General features: G+C 45.5%; 1 protein-coding gene across 4 annotated transcripts in view; it reads right to left on the reverse strand.

The window, feature by feature from the left end:
- Window positions 1-60: 60 nt before the first annotated feature.
- The window catches only part of PLEKHA2 (pleckstrin homology domain containing A2), an 80,877-nt gene continuing 52,941 nt past the window's right edge, over window positions 61-27,996 (reverse strand). For all 4 annotated transcript variants that reach the window (XM_039463380.2, XM_039463381.2, XM_039463379.2 and 1 more), the window contains exons 6-12: window positions 26,112-26,252; window positions 24,573-24,719; window positions 24,180-24,248; window positions 23,406-23,476; window positions 18,542-18,605; window positions 5,381-5,458; window positions 61-4,222 (exon numbers count right to left, since the gene is read on the reverse strand). In XM_039463380.2, the coding sequence (XP_039319314.1) occupies window positions 3,860-4,222; window positions 5,381-5,458; window positions 18,542-18,605; window positions 23,406-23,476; window positions 24,180-24,248; window positions 24,573-24,719; window positions 26,112-26,252 (933 nt within the window). In that variant the 3' untranslated portion in view covers window positions 61-3,859. The remainder of the gene's footprint in view (window positions 4,223-5,380; window positions 5,459-18,541; window positions 18,606-23,405; window positions 23,477-24,179; window positions 24,249-24,572; window positions 24,720-26,111; window positions 26,253-27,996) is intronic.

Genomic DNA, 27,996 nt, shown 5'->3' on the forward strand with positions numbered 1-27,996 from the left:
GTAAGAAAGCTCACCCACCCAAAGGTCAGAAGGTCAGTATTAGAAAAACACACGACCATATTTCAATATTTCACATGGTTTTATTACAAAACAAGCCACAAAACAGTTTTAGAAAATTTTTGCTACATACCAATTAGGAGATCACATAAAATGAGAAGCGTAACAGTTTCCATGCACCCAGCCTAGTGCTTACAGCTAGTGCATTTCACAGCTGAAACATCACTGCTTTAAAACACAGAATCATGCTACCCCTTCATAAGCAGAGGGGGAGGAGGTCAAACAGTATGTTTTTGCCAAACATGTGCTTTATCTGAACTCTATCTAGCATGAAGGACTGGCTGTCGCAGGCAGTAACACGGAGAGGAAAAGGAACAAAGGAAGAAACGGGTGCTGGCAGACAAGATTTAACAAACCTGTCGGCTTCCAACTTGTCGGAAGTTTATAAACAAAGTTCACTTGGGACACTCAGTTTCCAAAATGCTGTGACCTCCACATACGTTATCTGATTTATACTGAAAACAAACCTACTAAATTCCACTCCTCAACTACTAAAGCTGCTATTTATTCATGGGGTCCTTTTAGCTCATATAAGAGTATATTTATATTCGGAAATGGAAAAGAAAAAAACTTTTGCTTCAAACAGACTAAAAAGCTGGACCTTAAAACTACTTTCTTTCTCTTGGGAGCTGAGAATTCGACTCAGAAATGGATGTAGGACTCCAATATTCTGACCCGAGGTCAATCTCTATAATGTATGCCTCAATACTCTTATGACGTCTCACTTAACACTAAGGGCCAAATTATTTTTGCCAACCATCAGCTGACCCTGAATAAGCAAGTCAATAGAAGCTTTCAAAAATAATGGATGGTGGCTCACACCTATTAAAAAAAAAAAAAAAAAAAAAACAGGTGTGATGGCTCACACCCATAATTTGAGTCCTTTGGGAGGCTGTGAGGAAGGAATCACTTGAGCTGAGGAGGTCTAGACCGCAGTGAGCCATGATCAGGCCACTGCACTCCAGCCTTGTGACAGGGCGAAACACTGTTTCTAAAAATAAAAATTAAAGATTAATGGATGGCATTATCCAGCCATAAGGAAGACCACCTGGAATACTGTTATACACAGTGGGTCAAGACCACTTCAAAAGCCTGATGAAAAGAGCACAGCTCAGGTGAGGTTTTTATTACACAAAGAAAATGCAGTACATTTTTTAGTTCCTTAAAAAAAAAACCTCGGATTTATTCCAGAGCCTATACACTTAGTCACTAACCTATACTCTGTCCCCACCCTATTTTTTCCATTTGGTTCAACTGCATACATTTAAAACTAATTGCACTGGTCAAATACGTACCATCTTTGGTTCACATTACAAGATTATGGTTTAAAATTGGCCAGAAGGTAAGAAATATTGACAAAATAGGAAGTTTGAAATACAGTTTCGGAATGAGAATGCCTTTAGAGTCTGTTTCATTGACAATAATAATTTATCTGATATTGAACTACATTAACAATGTTCTGGCTGGGCACAGTAGCTCACACCTGTAATCCCTGCACTTTAGGAGGCCAAGGCAGGAGGATCACTTGAGCCCAGGAGTTTGAGATCAGCCTCGGCAACATAGCCAGGCCCTGTACATAAAAAATAATAAAAATTACAAATTAGCCAGGCGTGGTAGCACAACCCTGTAGTTGTAGCTACTTGGGAAGCTAATATGGGAGGATAGCTTAAGCCCAGGATTTCAAAGATATGATGAACTGTAATCACTCAACTGTACTCTAGCCTGGGTGACAGAGTGAGATCCTGTCTCTTAAAAATTGAATATATATATATATATATATACAAGCAATGTTCTAACTTGGAATTCTCAAGTGTTTGCCAATTAGCATCCTCATTTCCCTTTATCAAGATAATACCATATGGATCCTAAGTATGTTTAATTTAACATACTCTCCTTATTACAATGGCCAATTACTTTAGCAATAGTCATCTATTGGCTAATTTATTTGAGAGAGAGAGAGAGATAAATGGGTAGGTTTTAACAATGTAAAAAGCAAAAGAACATTTTTTCCCATGAGTCAGGGAATATTTAAAGAGATCTCAAAAGTTCCTATTTTCATTAGTTCCACATCACATATTTTGTGCTTTCTTTGACTAGCTAAAGAATTTCCTTGGGGAAAATGTGAGGGTAAAACCAGAGCTAAGGAGCTATAAGAATTTGGAATGGCTTCTTGAAATCATGCTACTCCAAGTATGTTGTAACCTCAATCACTCATAAATACATAACTTCCAAACCAAGAATTTCTGAGGGCGAAAGCACAACACCATGTACAGGAAAGGCACCGGAAGGGATGGAAGGAAGAGAAAGAGGGAACGATGTAGATTTCCTTTTTATACCAGGACAACTAGGTTAACTCTGTAGCCTAGTTAAAGCTATTCATTTAAATTGAGTTTAGCCTAGTTGTCCTGGTATAAAAGGAGTCAGAAAAAGTTCTCAGTGTGACACAGACTTCAGGGAAATTGCAAAGCCTGAAAGAAACATGATTCCCCTCAATCCACTATGGATGTTCTCACCAAGTGTTTTCACCTCTGCATTAGATTTGGACACATGGAGAGCAATTTATTCAGGTAAAAATGGTTTCCTTAAACTAAGTTTTAATTTTAAAATACAATTAATTGATCTAGCTGATGAAAGTTACAGAGGAAAATAAGGTAAGTTCTCTCTTCCTTTAGGGAATGCTGGCAGCAATTCACCATATAAACTGGATGGAATAATTCTCCCAGGGACACTGGCAATAGTATCTTCTTATCAAATGGAAGGAGGTATGCCCTAAAATTTGGGTGGGACATTGAATTTTCTTTTATTTTTCGAGATGGAGTTTCGCTCTTGTTGCCCAGGCTGGAGTTGGATCTCAGCTCGCTGCAACCTCCACGTCCTGGGTTCAAGTGAATCTCCTGCCTCAGCCTCCTGAGTAGCTGGGATTACAGGCATGCACCACCGTGCCTGGCTAATTTTGCATTTTTTCTTTAGTAGAGACAGGGTTTCACCATGTTGGCCAGGCTGGTCTCGAACTCCTGACCTCAGGTAATTCAACCTCCCAAAGTGCTGGTATTACAGGAGTGAGCCACTATGCCCAGTCAACACACAATTTTCTATGCTCTTCTATTGGAAGACTCTCTGGCAGGCAACTCATAACCTTTAAATCAATGTTTCTATGCCAAGTGTCTTTAAAAATATCTCTCTCTAGATTCTCTTTGTATCTATTCATGTTAAGTGAGTGGAAACTCAGCCTATTACAGGGTCTGATCATGCAAGAACACAAGGCTTCATTCCAAGGGCAACAGCAAGAAGAAAGAGAAAGCAAGTCTGCGAGAGTACAAAACACACAGCGTTTAAAGTTAGTCTAATGCTGGCCCATTCCAAAAGAGCTGCGAAGCACCTGGACTGGAAACAAAATGAAGAAACTAAAATAAGGACAAGGAAATAAAATTTGGTCAGTGGTGAAACTGGACTTCCAGCCTTCTCTGGAGAGGAGCTGCTAAAATAACCCCTCCCCAGGAAGACTTCAGAATAGTTAGAATAAGTAGCCTGCTCTTCACTGAGTATGCCTACAGGTCTAACATAATGACTTCCTCAAATTAAATACACTGCATTGATATTACACACACACACGCACACACACACACAAACACACACACACACACACACACACCCCCAGCTGGATGGGCCTCTCCCTCCCAAAGAGCATCCACAGGAATATGAATGACATCAAGGCCTCTGACTACCCTCCAACAAGGTGGAGAAACTGAGTCACAGCCTCCTTCTCTCAAGTCCTCCCTCCCTCCCACAGCACTGTGCTCCATCACACATCAGAGGTCCGTATGTTTTCATCATCAAGGTTGAACAGAAATGGCTTTTCCTTGGGGTGCTGGGGCTCCGATCTGTGCCTTAGCCGGGAGCTGGGCAGCACCCCAGCAGCACTGCTCTCCCCAGGACGAGGCATGAACAAAGAGTCCTCTGAAGTCTCTTCGGCTGGAAGTAGCTTCTCCCCAGCCTGGGGGACAGGTGTCCAGGGCTGCCAGGAGGAGGCCACAGAGGGGGCTTTGCAGAGGACTTTCTTCTCCTCCACAGGTGGCCGCCCCCTGCACAGGATAGAGTTGGGGCCACTTGAAAGGCTGGAGCTTCCAGGTCGGGTCAAAGAAATGGATCTAGAAAAGGACACTTCCTACAAGAATAAAAGGAAGAAAAAAAACAAAGGAAATTGAGGGCTTTTCAAACAATGTTTATCCCAAAGTCCCAGGAAGAGTACCCAACCAGGATCACTGCTTCGTAGGTCCAGGGATGCTTGCCCACAAAAATGAAATACATTCAATGGGATTCACTCCAGATGGTGGCAGTGACATTTGCAGGACATATCAGAAATTCCATTTCTCAGCCAGGTGTGGTAACTTATGCCTGAAATCCCAGCACTTTGGGAGGCTGAGGTGGGTGGATCACCTGAGGTCAGGAGGTCAAGATCAGCCTGGCCAACATGGCGAAACCCTATCTCTACTAAAAATAGAAAAATTAGCCAGGCGTGGTGGTGAGTGCCTGTAATCCCAGCTACTCAGGAAGCTGAGGCAGGAGAATCACTTGAACCCGGGAGGCGGAGGTTGCAGTGGGCTGAGATCATGCCACTAAACTGCAGCCTGGGTGACAGAGCGAGACTCCGTTACTGAGAAAGAAGAAAGAGAGAAAGAAAGGAAAAGAAAGAAAGGAAGGAGGAAAGAGAAGAAAGAAAAAGAGAGAAAGAAAGAAAAAGAAAGAAAGAAAAAGAAAGAAAGAAAGAAAGAGGGCCGGGCGCGGTGGCTCAAGCCTGTAATCCCAGCACTTTGGGAGGCCAAGGCAGGTGGATCACAAGGTCAAGAAATCGAGACCATCCTGGTCAACATGGTGAAACCCCGTCTCTACTAAAAATACAAAAAATTAGCTGGGCATGGTGGCTCGTGCCTGTAATCCCAGCTACTCAGGAGGCTGAGGCAGGAGAATTGCCTGAACCCAGGAGGCGGAGGTTGCGGTGAGCCGAGATGGCGCCATTGCACTCCAGCCTGGGTAACAAGGGCGAAACTCCATCTCAAAAAAAAAAAAAAAAAGAAAGAAAGAAAGGAAGGAAAAGAAATTCCATTTCTCTGTTCAACCGTACCTCACCTCCTCCCACAACCAAAATGAGAAATATAAAAATGTGTACCCACATGAGTAGAACGAGAAAAACAAGCAAGACAGCCTGGGGCTTCAGCTGCATCTTGAGACCGGGCTGCTTGCCTATATCACCAAATAAAACATGCCCACTCGAGGGGAATTCATCTCCGAGTTGACACTGTGCAACAGAAAGGAAGTGACTTACTCTGGGGTGGCACTTGAGGGCCTGGACAGCTGCCCCGATCTCCTTAATCCAGCTGTGCATGTCTTCTGGACTGTCCGCCTGCAAAACATCCATGGCTCTTACCGAGAAATTTTGGGCACTATGATTTCAGCTTCTAAGTCTCTGACTCAATATTAAGTTTATAAAATCACACCATCAGGGGTAGAAAGCATCTCAGACATCATCTAGTCCAGCAGCGTTCAGACTTTTAAGGACATGCTTTCCCTGCAATATCTTATTTGACACCCAATAAATAAAACCACTCACTGTGGAGCTGCTGGCCAGGCACGGTGGTTCACGCCTGTAATCCCAGCACTCTGGGAGGCTAAGGCGGGCAGATGATGTGAAGTCAGGAGTTCGAGACCAGCCTGACCAACATGGAGAAATCCCATCTCTACTAAAAATACAAAATTAGCCAGGCGTGATGGCGCATGCCTGTAATCCCAGCTACTTGGGAAGCTGAGGTAGAAGAATCCCCTGAACCCAGGAGGCAGAGGTTGCAGTGAGCCGAGATTGTGCCATTGCACTCCAGCCTGGGCAACAAGGGTGAAACTCCTCAAAACAAAACAAACGAAAAACCAAAGTGGAGCTGCTCTGAAATGGGGCATAGGCTGTGGGAAAGGGAAAGTTTAAGACCCCATCCCCTGTTGAAGTCCGTCACCCCCTCTAGAAAACTGATCCAGTCTACCCTCCTACTTTTACAAAAAAGGAAAATGAGGCCCAGAAAGCCAAAGTCCAAGGTTTATGGCTGGTTGAGATTCGACTTCTCCTCACTCCCAACATAGCCACCTTTCCACTGTAACTATCTGAACAGAATAATCCCACTTTCAGTTCCAGCCCTATTAAAGCCAAATCCCTCTGTAAATCCTCCAAGATATGTATTGCCTTCAGAAACGGTGCTTTTCTCAGAGTACAAGCTACTGGGTCTGTTTTGAAATTTACAAGGAAGTCAACAACAGCAACAAAACCATAAATCATCCCATTAAAAAGTGGGCAAAGGACATGAATAGTTTCAAAACAAGACATACAAGTGGCCAACAAGCATATGAAAAGATGTTCAATATCCCTAATCGATGGAAAAATACAAATTAAAACCATGATGAGATTTCATCTCACACTAGTCAGAATAGCTATTATTATTATTATTATTTTTTTTTGAGGCGGAGTTTCGCTCTTGTTACCCAGGCTGGAGTGCAATGGCGCGATCTCGGCTCACCGCAACCTCCGCCTCCTGGGTTCAGGCAATTCTCCTGCCTCAGCCCCCTGAGTAGCTGGGATTACAGGCACGTGCCACCATGCCCAGCTAATTTTTTGTATTTTTAGTAGAGACGGGGTTTCACCATGTTGACCAGGATGGTCTCGATCTCTTGACCTCGTGATCCACCCACCTCGGCCTCCCAAAGTGCTGGGATTACAGGCTTGAGCCACCGCGCCCGGCCCAGAGTAGCTATTATTAAGGCAAGAAACAGATTCTGGCAAGGATGTAGGGAATAGGGAACGCTTACACACTCCTGATAGGCATGTAGATTAGTACAACCTTTATGGAAGGGAGTAGAGAGATTTCTCAAAGAACTAAAAATAGAACTACCATTCAGCTCAGCAATCCCACTACTGGGTGTCTCTCCAAAGGAAAAGAAATCACTGTATCTTCACATGTATCCCCAAATCTAAAATAAAACGTAAAAAAAATTTTAAAGAGTTGTGGGGCTTGGAGCACCAAGCTTCACACTATGTAGTACAAAGCCAAGTTACTGAAGTATTTCTTCCCAGAAACAACCTATAAACCCCAGAAGGGGGCAGCAGCGGCTCTTTGAAGAAAGGGAGGAAACTCCAGCAGCCTCGCTATCGCAGGTGGAGCCCGTCAGTGCCCTCAAGCTTTACAGAGTGAACAGAGCAAACGCTGGCTGACAGCCCCACCCAGTGTTATAGGTTGCATCAGGCACCAGACACAGAGATGGCACCAGGTGGAATCCTCCAGAAATATGCATGTTGGCCTTCCTCTGTCTCCAGCATCATCCCCTAACAGTCCCATCAAAACACACGGGCGTGCATTGGTGTGCACGTGCAGATGTATGTGCCACCACCACACACTGGTCTCCGCATCCTCCCCTCATTCTCCCTGTCCCCAAAGTGACTCCTTCTCTTTGTATTCTATCAGGAAAAGACCTGACCAGTAGAACCAAAATTTTCAAATCTGCATCCCTGCCCCTTCCTGTCACTGCAAAACAAACCCTCCTTGGTTAGATGTGTGCAGGAGATACCTACAAGGGGAAACAGTTCGTGCCCAGCACGAGGGCAAGAAGGGTGTAGTGACAAGTGCCCCAAGCGAACACCTTTCTAATGGGTGTTCTACCTGCACTCTCTCCCTGCTTGACTTTTTCCAGTTATTTAACAATCTGGTAGTTTCCCAAGAAAAAGACAAACCCATCCTTGGTCCAAAAGGATCACCAAGATAAGGACTCCAAGACCCTTCCAGAAGATTCCTTACAACTATCAGGGCTGGCCTGTTCCACAAGCTTAATTATTGAGCGAATTAAGTGACCTCAATTGGGAAAACCTGTTGAAACAGGGCCTGACACACAGAAGGGGCTCTGTAAGTAGCAGATAGTACTGTTGTTTTCAGTTATTATACGATATGAGAGAAACAAATGAAGCTGGCCGGGCGCGGTGGCTCAAGCCTGTAATCCCAGCACTTTGGGAGGCCGAGGCGGGTGGATCACGAGGTCAAGAGATCGAGACCATCCTGGTCAACATGGTGAAACCCCGTCTCTACTAAAAATACAAAAAAATTAGCTGGGCATGGTGGCACGTGCCTGTAATCCCAGCTACTCAGGAGGCTGAGGCAGGAGAATTGCCTGAACCCAGGAGGCGGAGGTTGCGGTGAGCCGAGATCGCGCCATTGCACTCCAGCCTGGGTAACAAGAGCGAAACTCCGTCTCAAAAAAAAAAAAAAAAAAAAAAAAGAAACAAATGAAGCTTAAATGCCACCATTCACAGATAGGCGCACTGCCCTCTCCATAAGACCCTTCCTCAGCTTCCTCATTCTCAAACAGCAGATAATTCCTACCTCAAAGATCAAATTGTCAAAATCAAATAAGATCATGTGTTTGGAGGTATGAAACTGCTATTTTGAGTTTGAATGAGATGGAGGTCATCGTCCATTAGGAGAAAAGCATTTATTGAGATTTTCCTCCTAGGGAAACACAAGATGATTTGATTGGAGGCATATGGGTTGAGGGACAAACAGTCTCCTATGTTACATAGGAGATTTGACATTTTCATTAAATAGACAGGAACACCCCCAGTATGGCAATCCAGTAATCAGTTTCCAGGGGTAGTAAGCTACCTCCATGCTCCTTCCACCACTCTAGTGAAATGCTCCCCACCATGTCAAATGGCTACTCCCACACGCCACAGGCCACCTGCCTGGCTGCGCTTTGAAGTACTGCCTCACCACAAACTCCTTCTCCAGGAGTGCCACAGAGCAAGCCCAGGTGTCTTCACCAAGCCTCTGCTTAGCAAGAAATCACAGAATCATGGAAAACTGGGAATCACCTGATTTAACTGGGCACTCAAGTGCAAGAATCAAAATACCAGCTATTATTCTTGGATGACTACCTAATACAATTTGTTATTTTTTCCTATTTGCAAATAACATGGACTCATTAAGGACAATATAAAAAATAAATGTAGAACAATAAAAAATTAAAATCAGCTGGCTGCTGTGCTATGGTTCATGCCTGTCATCCCACAACGTTAGAAGGCTAAAGTTTAGGATGTGGGAAGATGGCTGAAGCCCAGGAGTTCGAGACCAGCATGGGCAACAGAGCAAGACCTCTTCTCCCTAACCTTTGCAAAGAAAAAAAAAAAGGAAAAAACAAGAAAAAAATAAAATCACGTTAAAACCTCACAAAATTCTAAAATAACAACTGAGAGCAAATGCAGTGTTTTTGTTATTCATTTTTCTTTGTTTTCTAAAATACAAAGACACATTATATCTTTTTTTTTTTTTTTTTTTCTGAGATGGACTCTTGCTCTGTTGCCAGGCTGGAGTGCAATGGCACAGTCTCAGCTCGCTGCAAACTCTGCTTCCCAGGTTCAAGCGAGTCTCCTGCCTCAACCTCCCGACTAGCTGGTATTACAACACCCAGCTAATTTTTGTATTTTTAGTAGAGACAGGGTTTCACCATGTTGGCCAGGTTGTTCTCAAACTCCTGACCTCCAATGATCCACCCACCTCAGCCTTTCAAAGTGCTGGGATTACAGGTGTGAGCCACCCTGTCCAGCCTGATTTTTTTTTTTTTTTCAGTTAATAATAGAAAGATTTTTCCATGTTATCAGACAGCTTTGTAAACATTTTCAGGGGATCCCAGTAGATATAACATGATTCACTTACCTAATCCTCTAAAACAGTGGTCCTCAACCTTTTCAGCATAGGACTCAGTTTTGTGGAAGTCAATTTTTCCATGGACTCGGAGGGGTGAGGGGAGGGGAATGGGGGGTAATTTCGGGATGAAACTGTTCCACCTCAGATCAGGCATTAGATTCTCATAGGGAGCACACAACCTAGATCCCTCACACGCACAGTTCACAACAGAATTTGCAGTCCTATGAGAATTTAATGCGGCTGCTGATCCGACAGGAGGCACAACTCGGGCAATAATGTTTGCTCTCCCACTGCTCCCCTCCTGCTGTGTGGTCCATGGAGCAGTACCAGTCCACAGCCCAGGGTGGGGATCCCTGCTCTAAAATATATTTTTAAACTTGTTTCCTATTCTCTTATATAAATAATGCTGCTATGCACATCTTTGGGCCTAAAGCAAAGCTTTTTTTTTTTTTTTTTTTTTTTAATGAGACAGTTTCTCTCTTGTCACCCAGGCTGGAATGCAGTGGTGGGATCTCAGCTCACTGCAACCTCCACCTCCCAGGTTCAAGTGATTCTCCTGCCTCAGCCTCCCGAATAGCTGGGACTACCGGCATGTGCCACCACGCCCAGCTAATCTTTTGTATTTTTAGTAGAGATGAGTTTTACCACATTAGCCAGGATGACCTTGATCGCTTGACCTCGTGATCCACCTGCCTCAGCTTCCCAAAGTGCTGGGATTACACGGGTTAGCCATTGAGCCCTGCCACTTTTTTCATATTTAGAAATATTTAGGAATCCTCAGCTCCCGAGGCAGTTACTAATTAAAGAAATTCACACCATTTTAAATCTCTTGTTACATCTGGACAGAGAAATTTCTGGCCAATAATAAAATTTTCATTTGCCAACATTTTTGTTACATGACCTTTCTAGAATTAAATATAATTTTTCAAACCTCTGCTAATAGGATAGGTAAAATAACTAAATCTCTTTCTTACAACATTTAGTAATTAATGAAGATGGAAATTGTTTACTATTTTTCTTCTCTAATTCCTTCTTAAGAACATTTTTTGGTCAGATAACCTAGATAGTAACTTAGCCATGAAGATAAATGCTGCCCCCAATACATGTTATTTTAAAATATTACTCAAAAAGAAAATCAGATATTGCAATTAATTCCATATGAGAAGAAACAACATTATTTTATAGAGATCGTCATTACGATCTTTTATTTTTATTTTTAAATTTTTTTTGGAGCAGGGTGTCCTGGCCTCAAGCAAGCCTCCTGCCTCAGCCTCCAAAGAGCTGCCATGCCTGGCCTATAATCTCTCCTAGTAGTTTCAAGAACTGGGATTCATGAACAACAAAAAGTCAATGAAACTCCAAAACTGCATGCAAAAATTATGATTATGTACGTATGTTATCTTCTATGGAGAGCCTGTGCTTAGCGTTCATCAAAATCTTAAAACCACATCACAAAGAAGCTTCATGAACCAAAGGTTAAAAAAAAAAAAACAAAAAACACAGCTGAAGTCCACCCACCCATGATGAATTACTATGAGACTAAAAACATGCTTTAAACACAGTTCAACAAAAAAGGAAGTGCCAAGGTCATAGCTTCATCTCTTCCTGGTGTGCTTACGTGTGTGCACCTGTTTCTGGTGCTTGGTTCAAAAGAAACAGTAGGGTTTCTATCCTCAAGGGCAGTTTTTGAGATGAGAGGGACAAAGGGTATTAAAATGACTTACTGCAACCTGCAGTTTCATTGCAGTCCGGTGAGCTTGTATTGACCATCTAACATAAGCCCAGAACTATAATAGATACAATGGTTTGAAGCAATGAATTCTAGATGCCATCCATAAAAGACTTCCCTATCTACCTCTGATTACTGCCATTACCACTATCCAAAATTTTTAGGCAACTCTTCCTTCATTCTATTTCCAATCTCTGCAGCCCTCCTTTCCCAAGAACTAATGCCATTTCTAGACACAGCCCTGCCACATATGACTGTGTAGATTGCACACTACATAGTTTTGGGTGACATCATTCACCCTGTAGTCTAAATTAAACAGCAAGTATCCAAAGAGTTCTAATGCAACACTCTGCAACTCACTTGAGTCCACTTATTGCTACTCTTGTCCTCACATAGCACCCTACTTCTGACAACTGGGCCAATGCCAAGCTACTAAGACCAGTTTGCACCACATTTCTCATTTCGAATAACTAAGTTTCCTCTTGATAAAATATCTAATTCCCTTGACCCTCTATGAATGGGAAATGGGAAAATGGTGACTTCTGCTTGCCTGGTATCTCAAGAATTGAAATCTGATTTTGAACTTTTGCCCAGAACTGAGTACTGTTTACTTGCTGACAATCTTGATGAAATCACTGGTCTTTCTACCTGCTTAGATACCTGGTTATTTCCAGATCTTGGATTTTTGGTCACCACAATCCATTTACCAAGATACCCAGTCACCCCAAGTTGGTCTTCCCCAAGAGAGTCAGACTTTTCTGGTTGTCTGTGGCCATACCCCCTATATCATGGGCTCTGGACCAGGCTGTTCTTGTTTTTTGCTTTGCCTTTTTTTTTTTTTTTAACTTTCGTTTGTTTGTTTTTAGAGACGGGGTCTCACTGAGTTGCCCAGGCTGCTGTCGAACTCCTGGAATCCAACAATCCTTCCACTTCGGCTTCTCAAAGTGCTGGGATTACAGGTGTGACCCACTGCACCCAGCCTGGACCAGGCTGCTCGTAAGCAACCCAAGTGAGCAAGTCTTGTCCAGCACCTGGTGCTTCCCAGTCGGTTCCATAATTCATTGGATTATGATTTTGCACAAATAATTTACCTTTGAAGCCTTCATTTTCCTGTATGTAAATGAGATAACTTGAGACAGCTGAGATTTAAGTGATCAACTTATGCTACTTATACTACAAAGTGACAAACTTTAACTTACACTACTGTAAGTTGGTTAGCACTATGCCTGGGACCTCTAGGTGTCCAAAAAACGGCAGCTTTTTGGCCGGGCATGGTGACTCAAGCCCATAATCCCAGCATTTTGGGAGGCCGAGGCAGGTGAATCATGAGGTCAGGAGATCGAGACCATCCTGGCCAACGTGGTGGAACCCCATCTCTACTAAAAATACAAAAAACATTAGCTGGGCATGGTGGTACGCGCCTCTATTCCCAGCTACTTGGGAAGCTGAGGCAGGATAATCGCTTGAACCTGGGAGGCAGAGGTTGCAGTGAGCCAAGATCGTGCCACTGCACTCCAGTCTGGTGACGGAGTGAGACTCTGTCTCACCCAAAAAAAAAAGAAAATGGCAGCTTTTTATTAACAGAAAAGACTACTACAGTGTGAGAAATCACAGGGGACAAACTATATATAAATGTGACATGTGAGTTAAATGGCCAATACCTCAGTCGTTAGAATCTAACCCGAGTCTTTCTCTTCTTTCTGGGAGTCTTCTCCACCTTGATCTGCCCTGATCTCTGGTCTAGCTCTATAGATACTCAAGATGAATGGTTCTTTCTGGCAGATTTACTAAGCACAGCTTTGGGGAGCGGGTCAGAATGACGCTTTGGCATGGTGGGTAAAGCTGCCAGCATCTTAGCACCGGTAGTTCTATTCTTTCACCCTTCGTGTAAAATTTTTATTTATTTTTATTTATTTATTTAATTTTCTGAGACAGAATCTTGTTCTGTCTCCCAGGCTGGAGTGCAGTGGTGTGATCTTGGTTCACTGCAAACTCTGACTCCTGGGTTCAAGCGATTTTCCTGCCTCAGCCTCCCAAGCAGCTGGGATTACAGGTGTGCACTACCACACCTGGCTAATTTTTGTATTTTTGGTAGAGATGGGGTTTCACCATGTTGGCCAGGATAGTCTCAAACTCCTGACCTCAGGTGATCTGCCTGCTTTGGGCTCCCAAAGTCCTGGGATTACAGGCGTGAGCCACTGGGCCCAGCCTAAAACATGATTTTTACTTTAGAACAAATGACTAATATCAAACTGTCAGTCAAACTTATTCAGAGTTAGGTATTTGGTAGATTTTTATCCTCCAAATGAGTAAGTTTTGAGCTTTCAAAGCAAAAAATTAGAATTTCAAAAAACTTCCGGTTACCTCCATGAGCTTGGCAGTATTCTATACTCAAAGACTGTTAATGATATTAGTGGTAATATTTGCATGATGTGATTTTAGATAGTATATAATAAAATGTGTCAACATTTTTAATATCTGCATACCTCAGTGAGACCACTATTTTCCAAATCCATGCTGTTAAAAACCATGCATGGATTAAAAAGTATTTATTCAAAGTGTAAAACTGACCAATGGATTTTAATATAAGAGTACAAAACTTTCTTGATATGGCTTCAGAGTCCACATTGCACCTAAACATTAAGAAATTAACATTTGTCAAATTGTGGCATAGAATTAAAGAATATCCACAATTATCTAAAAAGTCTATTGAAATATTCCTTTTTTCCAAATACACAACTGTGTGAGGCCAGATTTTCTCCATATTCTTCAATTAAAACAACACATGACCACAGACAGCACGCAGAAGCAGATGGGAGAATCCTATTGTCTTCTATTATGCCAGCCATTAAAGATTTGCAAAAATGTAAAAACAACACTACTCTGGCTATTTTTTAGAAAATTTTTTCGCTGGGTGCGGTGGCTCAAGCCTGTAATCCCAGCACTTTGGGAGGCCGAGGCGGGTGGATCACGAGGTCAAGAGATCGAGACCATCCTGGTCAACATGGTGAAACCCCGTCTCTACTAAAAATACAAAAAATTAGCTGGGCATGGTGGCACATGCCTGTAATCCCAGCTACTCAGGGGGCTGAGGCAGGAGAATTGCCTGAACCCAGGAGGCGGAGGTTGCAGTGAGCCGAGATCGCGCCATTGCATTCCAGCCTGGGTAACAAGAGCGAAAACTCCGTCTCAAAAAAAAAAAAAGAAAATTTTTTCACAAAATCTGTTTTGTTAACATATAATGAATTTGTGATTGTTACTTTTTTTTTTTAGACAGGGTCTTTGAAGGGTTTTGATTTGTCACCCAAGCTGGAGTGCAGTAGCGAGATCATAGCTCACTGCACCCTCAAACTCTGGGGCTCAAACGATCCTCCTGCCTCAGCCTCCCAAGTAGCTGGGACTACAGGTGCATGCCACCATGCCCAGCTTTGTAGTTACTATTTTTAATAAATTGATAAATATTTTAAATGATTTCTAATCTATACTCTTCTCTTTCCATTGTCTTCGAGTTAGATGCTGTAAACAGATTTGTCTACTCTCTCATTTATTTATTCAGGGTGATGGTAGTGTTCTATTATCCCAGAAGTGTGGGGAGCAGAAGGCAATGGAAGACAGGGTGATTAGTATCTTCTGGAAAATGTGTGTACACTCATGTAGATGATGTAATGTCTTTGGAACATTTTTTGGTTGGGTTTCGTGTTTCCCAAATTGCTATCTTCAATTCAAAGCTCTCTCATTCACTTAACAAATATTTATTTAGTGTCAGCAATGTGCCAAGCAGTGATTATCCAATGGTCTTCACAACATGTCTCCTTGGATGTCTAGCGGGCACTGCAAATTCTGAACCACCCATGCTAACCTCATGTTTCCTCTCAACAGCTCCTCTTCCCATGCTCCTGTCACACTGACTGCTGCCCAGAGTCACCCTGAGGCTCGGGCCAAACATCCGGGCATTCTCCTCGCCTGTCCTTTCTCCCTTCCTCCGACCCACCCTCAAGTCCTGGAAAATCTGCCTTTTTAATATCTCTCAAATGTTCTACTTTTCTCCAACTACCCTCATTCAGACTTCCTTTATCCCTCACTAACTTATTAGCAACAGCCTTCAAACTGTTCTCTCTCGTCCTACCTTAGCTCTTTCTCCTCCGTGTCCCACACTGCATGGGGCCCAGCAATCCTTGACAGCATGTCATTAAAAGGGCTGGGGTTCAATCATCTCCATTTCACAGATGAGAAAAACAAGGCTGTGGAAGCTAAATAACTTCCAAGTGATATTTATTTATTTATTTAGAGACGGAGTCTTGCTCTGTCGCCAGGCTTGAGTGCAATGGCATGATCTCGGCTCCCTGCAACTTCTGCCTCCCGGGTTCAAGCGATTCTCCTGCCTCAGCCTCCTAAGTAGCTGGGACTACAGGTGCCCACCACCGCACCCAGCTAATTTTTGTATTTTTAGTAGAGACGGGGTTTTACCATGTTGGCCAGGCTTGTCTTGATCTCTTGACCTCATGATCCGCCTGCCTTGACCTCCCAAAGCGCTGGGATCGTAAGCATGATCCAACACGCTCGGCCCAAGTGATAGATATTAAAGACAAAGCAGATAAGATCACACCCTTTGTTTAACCTCTAAGGGCATTAATTCTAAAGATAAAATACAAGCTCTTCAATAAGGCATGTGTGCGTCCTCCATGCCTAACCATCCCCTCCTTTGTGCCCTATGCTGCTCTCATTACCAGGCTTTAAAAAAATACCTGTTACTTCCTTTGCCTGGGCCACTCTTCTCCCCGCAGACTGAGCTGAGCTGTATCTTTCTTCAGGAACCCTCCCCTGACTCCCTAAGACTGGGTGAGGCGCCTTGCTTATGGTTCACATGGCAACCTGTCTTCAGTCTAACGGCAGTAGCACCTATCACACCATTTTTAAAATTTTGTATTCCCCTACCCCTTCAGGGAGAACCTGTAACACATTTAGACTATTGTCACATTCTGCATTTCCCAGTGGGAAATGCAGAATGTGACATGTAGATGATGTAATATCTCTGGAACATGACTTGACTTCCTAAATTTTTTTCTTGATTTTCATATATTAGGTCAAGTCTTTGTGCTGTGAAGTTCTTCATCACCCGCCCACCAATACTGTGTCATACAGAATCGTTTCACTGTCTGCAAATTACCCGGTGGGTCCATCTCCCCCAACGCTCCCTCCCCTGCGCCATGCCACCATTTAACTGCCTATGGACTTGACAAGCTCTCTCTCTTGGGTTCAAGATCCACTCTGTTTAACCTGGTGTCCCCAGCCTGAGACAAAATGCCCAGCACTCTGAGGATACTCTACAAGGATCTGTGGAATGCAAGAATTACAAACTTGAAGTGCACTAACAGGTTACACCTTGTCCCTGAGTGGCAATGTCGCCGGTGAATGAGTAGCTCTGATGCCCACAGCAGCCCTTTCCACAGCTCCAGTTTGCTCCCCAGCCCCCAAGGCCCCACTCTGTTGTCCCTTCCTGGATGGCATGTGTTTGTCCAAATGGGTGTAGCCCTGAGATGACTAAGTCACTCAAACGCCTGCCGGGCTCGGGCAGGACTCGTGACAGGAATTGCTGCCCAAGCAATGGAAAAGGGGACCAGCCCCTTGGGGAAGGGATGCTGCCTACCAGGAAACTACACGCAGCAGAGAAGTGGGAGCTCTGAAAAGCTTGAGTTGGGAAGCCCCACCTTTAAACCAACCTGCTTACTTGTCAGGTTTTCATTTCTGTTCTTTTTTTTTTTTTTTTTTTTTGAAACGGAGTTTTGCTCTTGTTACCCAGGCTGGAGTGCAATGGCGCGATCTCGGCTCACCGCAACCTCCGCCTCCTGGGTTCAAGCAATTCTCCTGCCTCAGCCTCCTGAGTAGCTGGGATTACAGGCACATGCCACCATGCCCAGCTAATTTTTTGTATTTTTAGTAGAGACGGGGTTTCACCATGTTGACCAGGATGGTCTCGATCTCTCGACCTTGTGATCCACCCGCCTCGGCCTCCCAAAGTGCTGGGATTACAGGCTTGAGCCACCACGCCCGGCCTCTTTTTTTTTTTTTTTTTTTTCTTTGAGACAGAGTCTTACTCTGTCACCCAGTCACCCAGGCTGGAGTGCAGTGGCACAATCTCAGTTCACTGCAACCTCTGCCTCCCAGGTTCAAGTAATTTTCCTGCCTCACTTTCCCGAGTAGCTGGGATTGCAGGTACACGCCACCATGTCCAGCTAATCCTTTTGTATTTTTAGTAGAGACGGGGTTTCACCATGTTGACCAGGCTGGTCTCCAACTCCTGACCTCAAGTGATCCACCCACCTAAGCCTCCCAAAGTGCTGGGATTCCAGGCATGAGCCACCGCGCCCGGCCTTAAGTGTCAGTTTTAATACTAAAAGTCCAGCATCACCACAAGGCTGCAAATCAAGGCACTCTCTGTGTACTGCTAGGCAGGCTGGGTGAGGACTTGGCCCTGAAAGTCTAGTCCCTGCTTGGAAATCTGCCTTTCTAGCTCCGATGACTTTAGAAGGAGTTGGGAGAACTCCAGAGCCGTGGGTGGAGGGAGAAGCTCCTGATAAGCGAACCGTCAGAGCCTCAACAATGGCTTCCTCTGTGCAGCTGGGCTGTGCACCTGGTGCCTGCACAGGGCCCTCTGTGCTTTTGTCCTTCCGCACACAGTAATGTCCACACACAGACGAGACTTATAAATACCCTCCAAAGGAGAAGTGAAATTACTGACCAGTTCTCCTTTTCTCTGCTTAGCCGGAGCCCAGCAGCCGAGAGCAACTGGTATACACTCACATTCCCCAGTAGAGCGGCTCAACCTGCTTTCATTATTTTATGGTTGGGAAGGTTTTGGCAAACATCCTGTTTTGGATGAAATGGGACTCAGACTGACTCTCAAGGGCTAAATTTACTGCCTAGAAACTTCACGCAAATGAAGAGAAAGCAAAGGAAAGGACAGGGCCGATGAGAGCACCATTCACAGAAACAGAACACTGGAGTCTTTGGGAAGTGAGCATTTTACCTGCACGTAGAAGGTCCTGGAGTTTGTTATTATTTCAAACAGGTTGTCCCTCATTAAGAGATCACTAGACGGAGAAAGAGAAAGAACGTTACGGCGGCTGGCATACACATGGAGGATCAATATGTCCGAAGTTAAGACTCCAATGCCCTCGACCATAAAGAAAGAAGATGCTTGGCAGGGGTGGTTCCCAGCCATTCTTCTTCCAGCTCCTGCCTTGAAATCAATACTCCAGGGGTTTCTTCATTTCCTAGAGGGTCTCAGGAGGCTCTGCCACCCAGATGGACCCTCCCCGGCCCCCTCTCCCACCAGCAGTTCTAACAAGCTCTTTTCCCTCCAAAATCTCCTGCCTAATATCCAACCCCCCGCCCCCCACCGACCATCTCCTACCGTTTCCTTCCTGCCGGCCTCCCAGCCTCCCTCCCCACCTCCCTCTAAGGTGTATGAGGTGCTTTGTGGGAAGCACCATTTTGGGTGCTTTTTTATAGATTATTTTATCTAATCTTCACAATAGTCTCGGGGAGCACTTCAGACTTTCCCCATTTTACAGATGAGGAAACCCAGACCCACACTCAGAGTCAGAGCTTAAATGACTTCTCCAAGTTGCTGGAGATTTGGAACCCAGGTCTGACTCCAGAGTTTCTGCTTTATTTATTTGTTTTTTTGAGACAAGGTCTGGCTCTGTTGCCCAGGCTGGAGCCCAGTGGTGCAATCATGGCTCACTGGGACTACAGGTACATGCCACCACTTCTGGCTAATTTTTGTATTTGTTGTAGAGACAGGGTTTTCCCATGTTGCCCAGGCTGGTCTTGGACTCCTGAGCTCAAGCAATCCGCCTGTCTCAGCTTCCGAAAGTCCTGGGATTACAGGCACGAGCCACTACACCCAGTGAGCCTATGCTTTTAATTACTCCACTGCCACTGGCCTCTCCTAAGGGAGCCAACTCTCCATTCCCTAAACCATCTCCTCCACCCACGTGGCAGCTCTATCGGCTTCACTCAGCTCCTGCTCCCTGCCTCACTGTGCGGGGCCCAGGAGACAAAGAGCTCAAAGAGGGGAAAAGCCAGGGAAGAGGAGACGACTTTAGAACACTTCTTTAGGGGACACTACTGGGTGTGGGTTTTGGAAAAGAAATCCTGACTTCTGCAAGGAAGAGGGCGGGAAGTAGCTGATGCTCAGTGTCAAACCTCAGAGCAGCCCAAGGTATTTTCCAGTGTTAAACGTCTTCTGCGTATAGCCCCTGCCACTTCGGGGAGTACATTAGGAGTAAAAGACCTAATTCCCACCCAGTGAAAGAACATGAGGGCTCATGCCTGTAATCCCAGCACTTTGGGAGGCCAAGGTGGGCAGATCACTTGAGTTCTAGGCCAGCCTGGGCAACATGGTAAACCTCGTCTCTATAAAAAAAATACAAAAATGAGTAGGGTGTGGTGGCGCACATCTATAGTCCCAGCTACTCGGGAGGCTGAGGTGGGAGGGTCACCTAAGCCTGGGAGGCAGAGCTTGCAATGGACTGTGATTTAACCACTGCATTGCAGCCTGGAGAACAGAGCAAGACTATCCCCCCTCCCAAAAAAAAAAAAACCACACACACACACAGGAAGCAAAACTGTAATACCAGATGTTCGATTGTGTGTTGTATGCCAAGAGTTGGAAAGGACTGATCACAGGTGGAGTTGGCTTCATGAATGAGAAAGCCAGCAAGTAAATGGCAGGGGCTGGGCCAGTGCCACGGGTACCTGGGCAAAGGAGTGGATGAGACCAGAGACCCATGAGAGAGAACAACAGGACAGGGGCCAGACAGTCCTGGGGCGAATCCTGACTACACGTAGGAAAGAGACCTTTGAGAATGTTGTAAAAACTTAGGAAGCCTTTGTGATGCCAAGTGTAAAACAGAGATAAATGAGAGGGCCCCCTTTATCGGGCTGGTCACTACAAAGACCAGTTAGTTATAAAGTACAGAAGGCATCCGGCATGATGTGTGTCACAGAATAGTTACTTGAAGCACATTTCACCAACTATAATTACTTTCTGTGTTTTGGAATAAAAAATGGCTCTTTCGCCAGGCACAGCGGCTCACATCTGTAATCCCAGCATTTTGGGAGGCCGAGGCAGGTGCATCATCTGAGGTTGGGAGTTTGAGACCAGTCTGACCAACATGGAGAAACCCTGTCTCTACTAAAAATACAAAATTAGCCCGGCATGGTGGCACATGCCTGCAATCCCAGCTGCTTGGGAGGCTGAGGTAGGAGAATCGCTTGACCTTGGGAGACAGAGGTTGCAGTGAGCCAAGATCACACCATTGCACTCCAGCCCCGGCCACAAGTGTGAAACTCTGTCACAAAAAGAAAAAAAGTCTCTTTCTGGCTAAAATGCCTTAACCTTTCAAATTCTACTCATGCATAGCCAGTAAAGTCACATAAACAACTACCGAGGAGGTGAAAGAAAAGCAGGTGGGAAATCCCCACGCCTTTCACATCCACTTCTCAGGGTGGGAAGGGCGCGAGGCGGGTGAGGCCACGCACTGGACACCGTGGATACTGCTGCAGACGGGTGCACCACAACCTCAGAAATCAGCACTGAAGAGCTCTTCCATGCAACCAAACACCACCTGTTCCCCCAAAACTACTGAAATTTAAAAAAATTAAAAATCTAAAAAAAAAAAAAGTTAAAAATTTAGATGAAGGTTTGCTCTTGTTGGCCAGGCTGGAGTGCAATGTCGCAATCTCAGCTCACTGCAATCCCCGGCTCCGGGATTCAAGCGATTCTCCTGCCACAGCCTCCCAAGTAGCTGTGATTATAGGTGCCTGCCATCACACATGGCTAATTTTTTGTATTTTTAGTAGAGACAGGGTTTCGCCATGTTGGCCAGGCTTGTCTTGAACTCCTGGCCTCAGGTGATCCTCCCACCTCAGCCTCCCAAAGTGCTGGGAGTGGATTATAGGTCTAAGCCACCGTGCCTGGCCTAAAAAGATACATCTTTTTTTAAAATGACACAAGGCTACATGGTGCCTTTCAACTCAATTCAATTCACGTGAACAAATATTCACTGATTATCAAGATGTCCTAAACCCCAGGACTGGGTTCCAGGGCGGCCAAACAGTCTAATAGACCTGGAAGCCCCGGAGGCCTAAGGACCTTCCTTCCCTGCTAGTCCCTGACTTCTTTAACTCAGTTCAGTGTGACGCTGGCAGAGTTAGAGTCAGGGAAAGTTCAAGGCACTCTCAGGATTTAATAGTAAGTTCCTTATGGTTCTCTAAGCTTCTCCAGTGTGCCCAGGTGGTCTCACATCTGCAAGGGCCCTCCAGGATCCGGTACAATCAAGGCTCCCACCATGCCAAACTTTCCTCTGCCTACTTCTGGAGCCACACTTACGGAATTTCCATCTATAGCTACTTTCATAAATTACAAATTGTCACTGGGAACCACCCCCCCCATCTTCTGTACTCTGCAACTGCCATTTGCAAGACTTAGGAGAGTGCTTCTGTCCCTGCCTCCCTGGGTAACACAGCATGTTGTTTTCATGCAAGACTGTTCATGCCTTCATGGGAGAAGAGTCAGCCTGCTGTGAACAGCTTTCCTGATGTCTGCAGGCACAAGCCGTGAGACACAGAAACACAAACATGCAGTCTTACTGCAGATTGGTGGCCAGGAAGAGGGTTTCTGGATGCCCTAATACCCTTGGGGTCTCTAAAATTTAGGGTTTTTTTGTGTGTGTTTTTTGTTTGTTTGAGACAGAGTTTCACTCTGTCGCCCAGGCTGGAGTGCAAGTGGCATGATCTCGGCTCACTGCAACCACCGCCTCCCGGGTTCCAGCGATACTCCTGCCTCAGCCTCGCAAGTAGCTGGGACTACAGGCATGCACCACCACACCCAGCTAATTTTTGTATTTTTAGTAGAGATGGGGTTTCACCACATTGGCCAGGCTGGTCTCGATCTCCTGACCTCATGATCTGCCCACCTCGGCCTCCCAAAGTGCTGGGATTACAGGAGTGAGCCACCATGCCCGGCCTAAAGTTTAGTTCTATAGGCATCTGTATTAGGTGTTGGATCTGGAAGATCCCTTGCCAAGTCCCAAACTCATCCTATGCAATGTGGCACTTGGAAGTTAACCATTTCCTAGTAGACAGAGGAATAGCTTTAAAATACCTGTTCTTCCTTCCCCATGGCAGTAACACAGAGATGCTATGAATCACCCTTGTGTTAATGGGACATCAGGGTCAAAAGGAGGAGAAAAGGCATAAGAAGGTCAGGGAAGAGGCACTGGTACAGTGATATGCTCAGAAGCACTGAGGTCAGAGGCATGGCTCTCCTCTGAGCCTGAGTTGTGCTAGGGATTGAGCATCTAATCCTAGTAGCTGAGAAACATCGGAGCCCCACTCTTTGTTTCTTTTTTCTTTTTTTTTTTTTTAAATAAAGATGGGGTTTCACCATGATGGCCAGGCTGGTCTTGAACTCCTGACCTCAGGTGATCCAGCCACCTCGGCCTCCCAAAGTGCTAGGATTACAGGCGTGAGCCACCACGCCCGGCCTTTTTTCTTTTTTTCTTTCTTTCTTCTTTTTTTTTTTTTAATAAAGACCCACTCTTTGTTTCTATGTCCTTTCTTTTTGGCCACCAAAAACTATTACAGAGGCTTGTCTGCTTGGGAGCCAGAGTAAGGTATGGGAAGAGGGCAAGCGTGCCCAGGGCAGTCTCCTCCCTGGTTGGCTTGGATGCATTGAGCCAGCTACAAGGTGCTGGTTGGGCTCCTGCACCTGGCTCCTGGAAGAACATAACTTGTGCATAGAGTCTCTAAAAGGTAGTAAAGGGAGATTTAAGAGGACAAATGGAGGTTTGGATCTGAAAAGAAAAAGCAGACACAATTACCCAGACTTGACCAGACATTCATGGGTCTTGAGAACGTCCTTAAGAAATATAGTACGCAGTGGTTCTCGGTCCTGGTGGAAAGAACAGACAGACAGGTAAGTGAGGCTGTCTGTGTCATATCATGACCCAGACCAGCTGATCAACACCGCTTTCTCAGAGATGGTTGGCTCAAATCAGGTTGACAAACACCCTGGTCTCAAAATAATCAGCAAGAGAAAAAGAGAAAATCTGGCTGGGCAGTGTAGCTCATGCCTGTAATACCAGGACTTTGGGAGGCCAAGGCAGGAGGACTGCTTGAGGCCAGGAGTTCAATATCAGCCTGGGCAACATAGTGAAACCCTGTCTCTACAAAAAATAAAAGAAATTAAAAATGATCTGGGTGTGGTGGCACATGCCTGTCATCCCAGCTAATTGGGTGGCTGAGGTGAGAGGATCGCTTGAGCCTTGGGAGGTCAAGGCTGCGGTGAGTTATGATGGCACCACTGTGCTCCAGCCTGGGTGACAGACCCTTTCTCCAAAAACAAGAAACAAGAAAAAAAATCTAAGAAGATGATGCTGCGTGGCTGTGACTCTGGCCACACCACAGCTCACTGAAGAGGACACTTTACTGTCACTGTCAAGATGTGTGCACAGAGTGGATGGAGATAAGACAGAGGCGCCTTTGAAGTCTCTGTGTGCCCACATCTCCACTCACGCATGCTCTCCTGTGGGTGTGCATCTGTGCACTTCTTAGTTTCCATGACCTCTCAGAAGGACAGCAAAGCTACTACAAACCTGTTCACACTTGAAGTAGCAGATGGTAAAGTCATCAAGTGCAAAGAAGCGACGTTTCCAGCTCTTCCGCTGCAATAAAAAAATAAAGGACGGAACGTTAGCGAGAGGTCCCCAGCATTGTGGAGGGTGTTCTAATGCTAAGCTCCCAGGCACCCAGCCCCATGGAAATCGGGCTCCCATGTTTATCAGGGACAAGGGCTTCTTCATATTAGGGACAATACCTCTGACAGGTAAGGGCCAATGGTCAGTCCCAAAATCTCACCCTTGAAGGTAGAGGCACTATGGAGGACTTGAGGCACCTCCTGTCCATCTCCTCTCCCCTCTGCTATGTCTACAGCCACTAGCTCTGAGGAATCACAAGAATCCCATTCCAGCCCCTGTGCGGACACTCACCACGTTCCCTTGCTTCACACAGTAACCACTCTTAATGAGGGGAGGCCCGGTGGAAGCACGGCAGCCTGATGTGGGGATGTAACTCTGAGACCTTCGAAGGATGGCGTGGGACCCAGGCTCACTCCCTTCCTGTCCCTCCCCACCGTTCTGCAAGGAAACAGTGTCAGGATCAGCACCTCCCTCCCTCTATGCAGCCGCACCCCCACCCACCTCCCTCTGCCTGAAGAATCTCTCGCCTCTTTGCCCTAAGTCAAAGAAGAAATAAATGATGGGCACAGTGTCTCATGCCTGTAATCCCAAAACTTTGGGAGGCCAAGGCAGGAGGATCACTTGAGCCCAGGAGTTTGAAACCAGTCTGGGCAACACAGTGAGAACCAGTCTCTACAAAAAAATTTAAAATTGTTTAAAATTTTTTTTAAATTTTGATCTTAAAATTTAAAAATTTTAAAGCCAGGCATGTAGTCCCAGCCGACTTCTGGGCTGCAGTGAACCATGATTACACCACTGCACTTTAGTCTGGGTGACAGAGCAAGACTCTTGTCTCTAAAAAAATTAAATAAGAACATGGCAAAACCCCATCTCCATCAAAAAATACAAAAAAATTAGCCGGGCATAGTGGCACCTGCCTGTGGTCCCACTTGAGCCTGGGAAGGCTGAGGTGGGAGGATTGCCTGAGCCTAGGAAACAGAGGCTACACTGAGCCATGATTATGTGGATCTGCACTTCAGCCAGGGCAGCAGAGTGAGACCCTGTTTCAAAATACAAATTAACTAAATCAAATAATTAAAATAGGAATATAAATCTTTCTTTTGCTCTGTCATGCACTCAACTGGGTACTTTCACACAGCCAGCATCAGGGAGGTTGGGCTGACCCAGGAGAAAGGGAAGGATAGAGAATGCGAACCAGGAGGGACACTGGGCTGGTTTCCAGCCTCATTCACCTTCCTCTGTCCCATTTCCTGTGGATTTCACAAGAGCTCATCTCCTGTGTCTCCTGTGCACGGGCCACATGGCTTCAAGATGCAGTGACAGCTGGGCACAGTGGCTCACGCCTGTAATTCCAGCCCTTTGGGAGGCCAAGGCGAGTAGATCACCTGAGGTCAGGAGTTCAAGCCCAGCCTGGACAACATGGTGAAACACCACCTCTACTAAAAATACAAAAATTAGCCAGGTGTGGTGGCACATGCCTGTAATCCCAGCTACTCAGGGGGCTGAGGCAGGAGAATCTCTTGAACCCGGGAGGCGGAGGTTGCAGTGAGCCAAGATCACGCCATTGCACTCCAGCCAGGGCAACGCAGAGAGACTCCATCTCAAAAAAAGAAAAAGAAAAAGATGCAGTGGGCTCCACTTCTGCACTGCCGCCACTAACGGCCATGAATGGGGATGTAACGTGTCCTGTCCTTTCCTGATGGCTCTACCAGCACCAGCTCCCCAACTCCCACCCTCCCTTCCGCAGTACAGTGCTGCGACCACATCACGGGCACACCATGGACACTTCTACACCCCCACTCCCGCCGCAGCCCCAGTCAGGCCCCTCACCTGGCTGATGGGTGTGTGGACCACCACCCCTCCGATGATCTCTGTCTTATAGGCCACCTGTGGCTTCTTCTCCAGGGCTGGAGGAGCTGCTAAGCTCTTGAAAACTTCCGTGGTCACAGGCAGGCCCCCACCTTTGGGTACCTGGGGAAGCAGCAGCAACAGTCAACGGGGAACAGAAGGTTTAGGAAACGTGGGGAGCCCAAAGCAGAATGGAGGTGCTGTAAGAAAAGCTAATGTACCAATTATAGTCAGACATCCATGTCCTTCCCAGGCCTTCCACAGTCCAAATGCAAATATGAGCGGCTCAGCCAGCAAATCCCTCTCCACACACAGATACAAACTGACTCCAGGAATTTCTTGAGTACCTACTATGAGCCAACCCTTCCCTGGCTAGAAACCAAAGATAAAGTGTCAAGTGAAACACACATGGGTCCCCACCCTCATGGCACTTACATGCTAGTAGGGAGAATAACCAAAAATATATATAAAACAGAGTGATTACATATGGTGGTGAGTGGCACCAAAAATGTCACGGGAGCTGAGGCAGCGCACAGCAGGGACCTGCTGGAAACGGAGTGGGCAGGGAGGTGTCCAGAGAAGGAGACAGGGAGATGCTCAAACGGTAACCTGGAGGATGAACAGAAGCCTGGGGCCAGGTCCAAGGCCTCACACCTGTACTCCCAGCACATTGGGAGGCCAAGACAAGAGGGTCACTTGAGCCTAGGAGTTCAAGACCAGCCTGGGGAACATAGTGAGATCCTGTCTCTACCAAAAATGAAAAAAATTAGCCAGGTGTGGTAGCACATAGCTGCTTAAAAGGCAGAGGTGGGAGAATCTCTTGAGCCCAGGAGTTGGAGGCTGCAGTGAAATACAATCTCACCACTGTACTCCAGGCTGGGTGACAGAGACTCTGTCTCAAAAAATAATGAACGAATGAATGAATGAAAGAAACTGGGAACACGAAGCTGGGGGAAGCCATTCTGAGCAGATGGAACTGGTAAAATCCATGCCTATGAAGGGACAGAACAAGGGGTCTGTGAAGTCTGGAGCCAGAAGGCGTGTGGTACAACCCTTGACCTCTCACAAACCACCTGAGTGACCTTTGGCAAACCATCAAATCTCTCTAGGCCTAAACCATCTCATGCATAAAACGGAAAGAATAATAAAATTTATTGTAAGCATTGTTGTGGTTACCAAATGATAGAGTATATTAAGCACTTTAGAAACACAACTAAAAAGAAAAACATATTACAAAACATTTTAATTAAGGCTTCCCAGGTGGTAATAATAATTATACACAGAGCCCTTTTAGAAGAATGAGTTATCAGCCAGGCACGGTGGTTCAAGCCTGTAATCCCAGCACAAAGGAGGCTAAGGTGGGCAGATCACCTGAGGTCAGGAGTTTGAGACCAGCCTGGTCAACATAGTGAAACCCCGCCTCTACTAAAAATACAAAAAAAAAACCAAACCAAAAACAAAACAAAACAAAAAAACCAGTAGCCGGACACCATGGTGCATGCCTGTAGTCCTAGCTGCTTGGGAAGTTGAAGCTGGAGAATCAGTAGAACCCAGGAGGTGGAGGTTGCCGTGAGCTGAGATCATGCCACTGTACTCCAGCCTGGGCACAACAAAGCGAGAGACTCTATCTCAAAAAAAGAAGAATGAGTTATTTGTATTCTTCCTTCACATAGATATGGTACCATAGCCAATCAAATCATCATAGAATTTGTATGGTTAGTTGGAAATCACAGGCCAGAGGTTGCAAATTGTTGGCCCACCAACTGACTTTGCCCAAACAATGTTTTGTTAGTCTCATGCAGTGTTTTTGCCAATCTGCATCTAAATTTTGGGATATTTCACAGAAAAATCCAGAATTTCAGCTATG

Source organism: Saimiri boliviensis, chromosome 13 (genome assembly GCF_048565385.1).
Source record: "Saimiri boliviensis isolate mSaiBol1 chromosome 13, mSaiBol1.pri, whole genome shotgun sequence".
NCBI classification, from domain to species: domain Eukaryota; kingdom Metazoa; phylum Chordata; class Mammalia; order Primates; family Cebidae; genus Saimiri; species Saimiri boliviensis.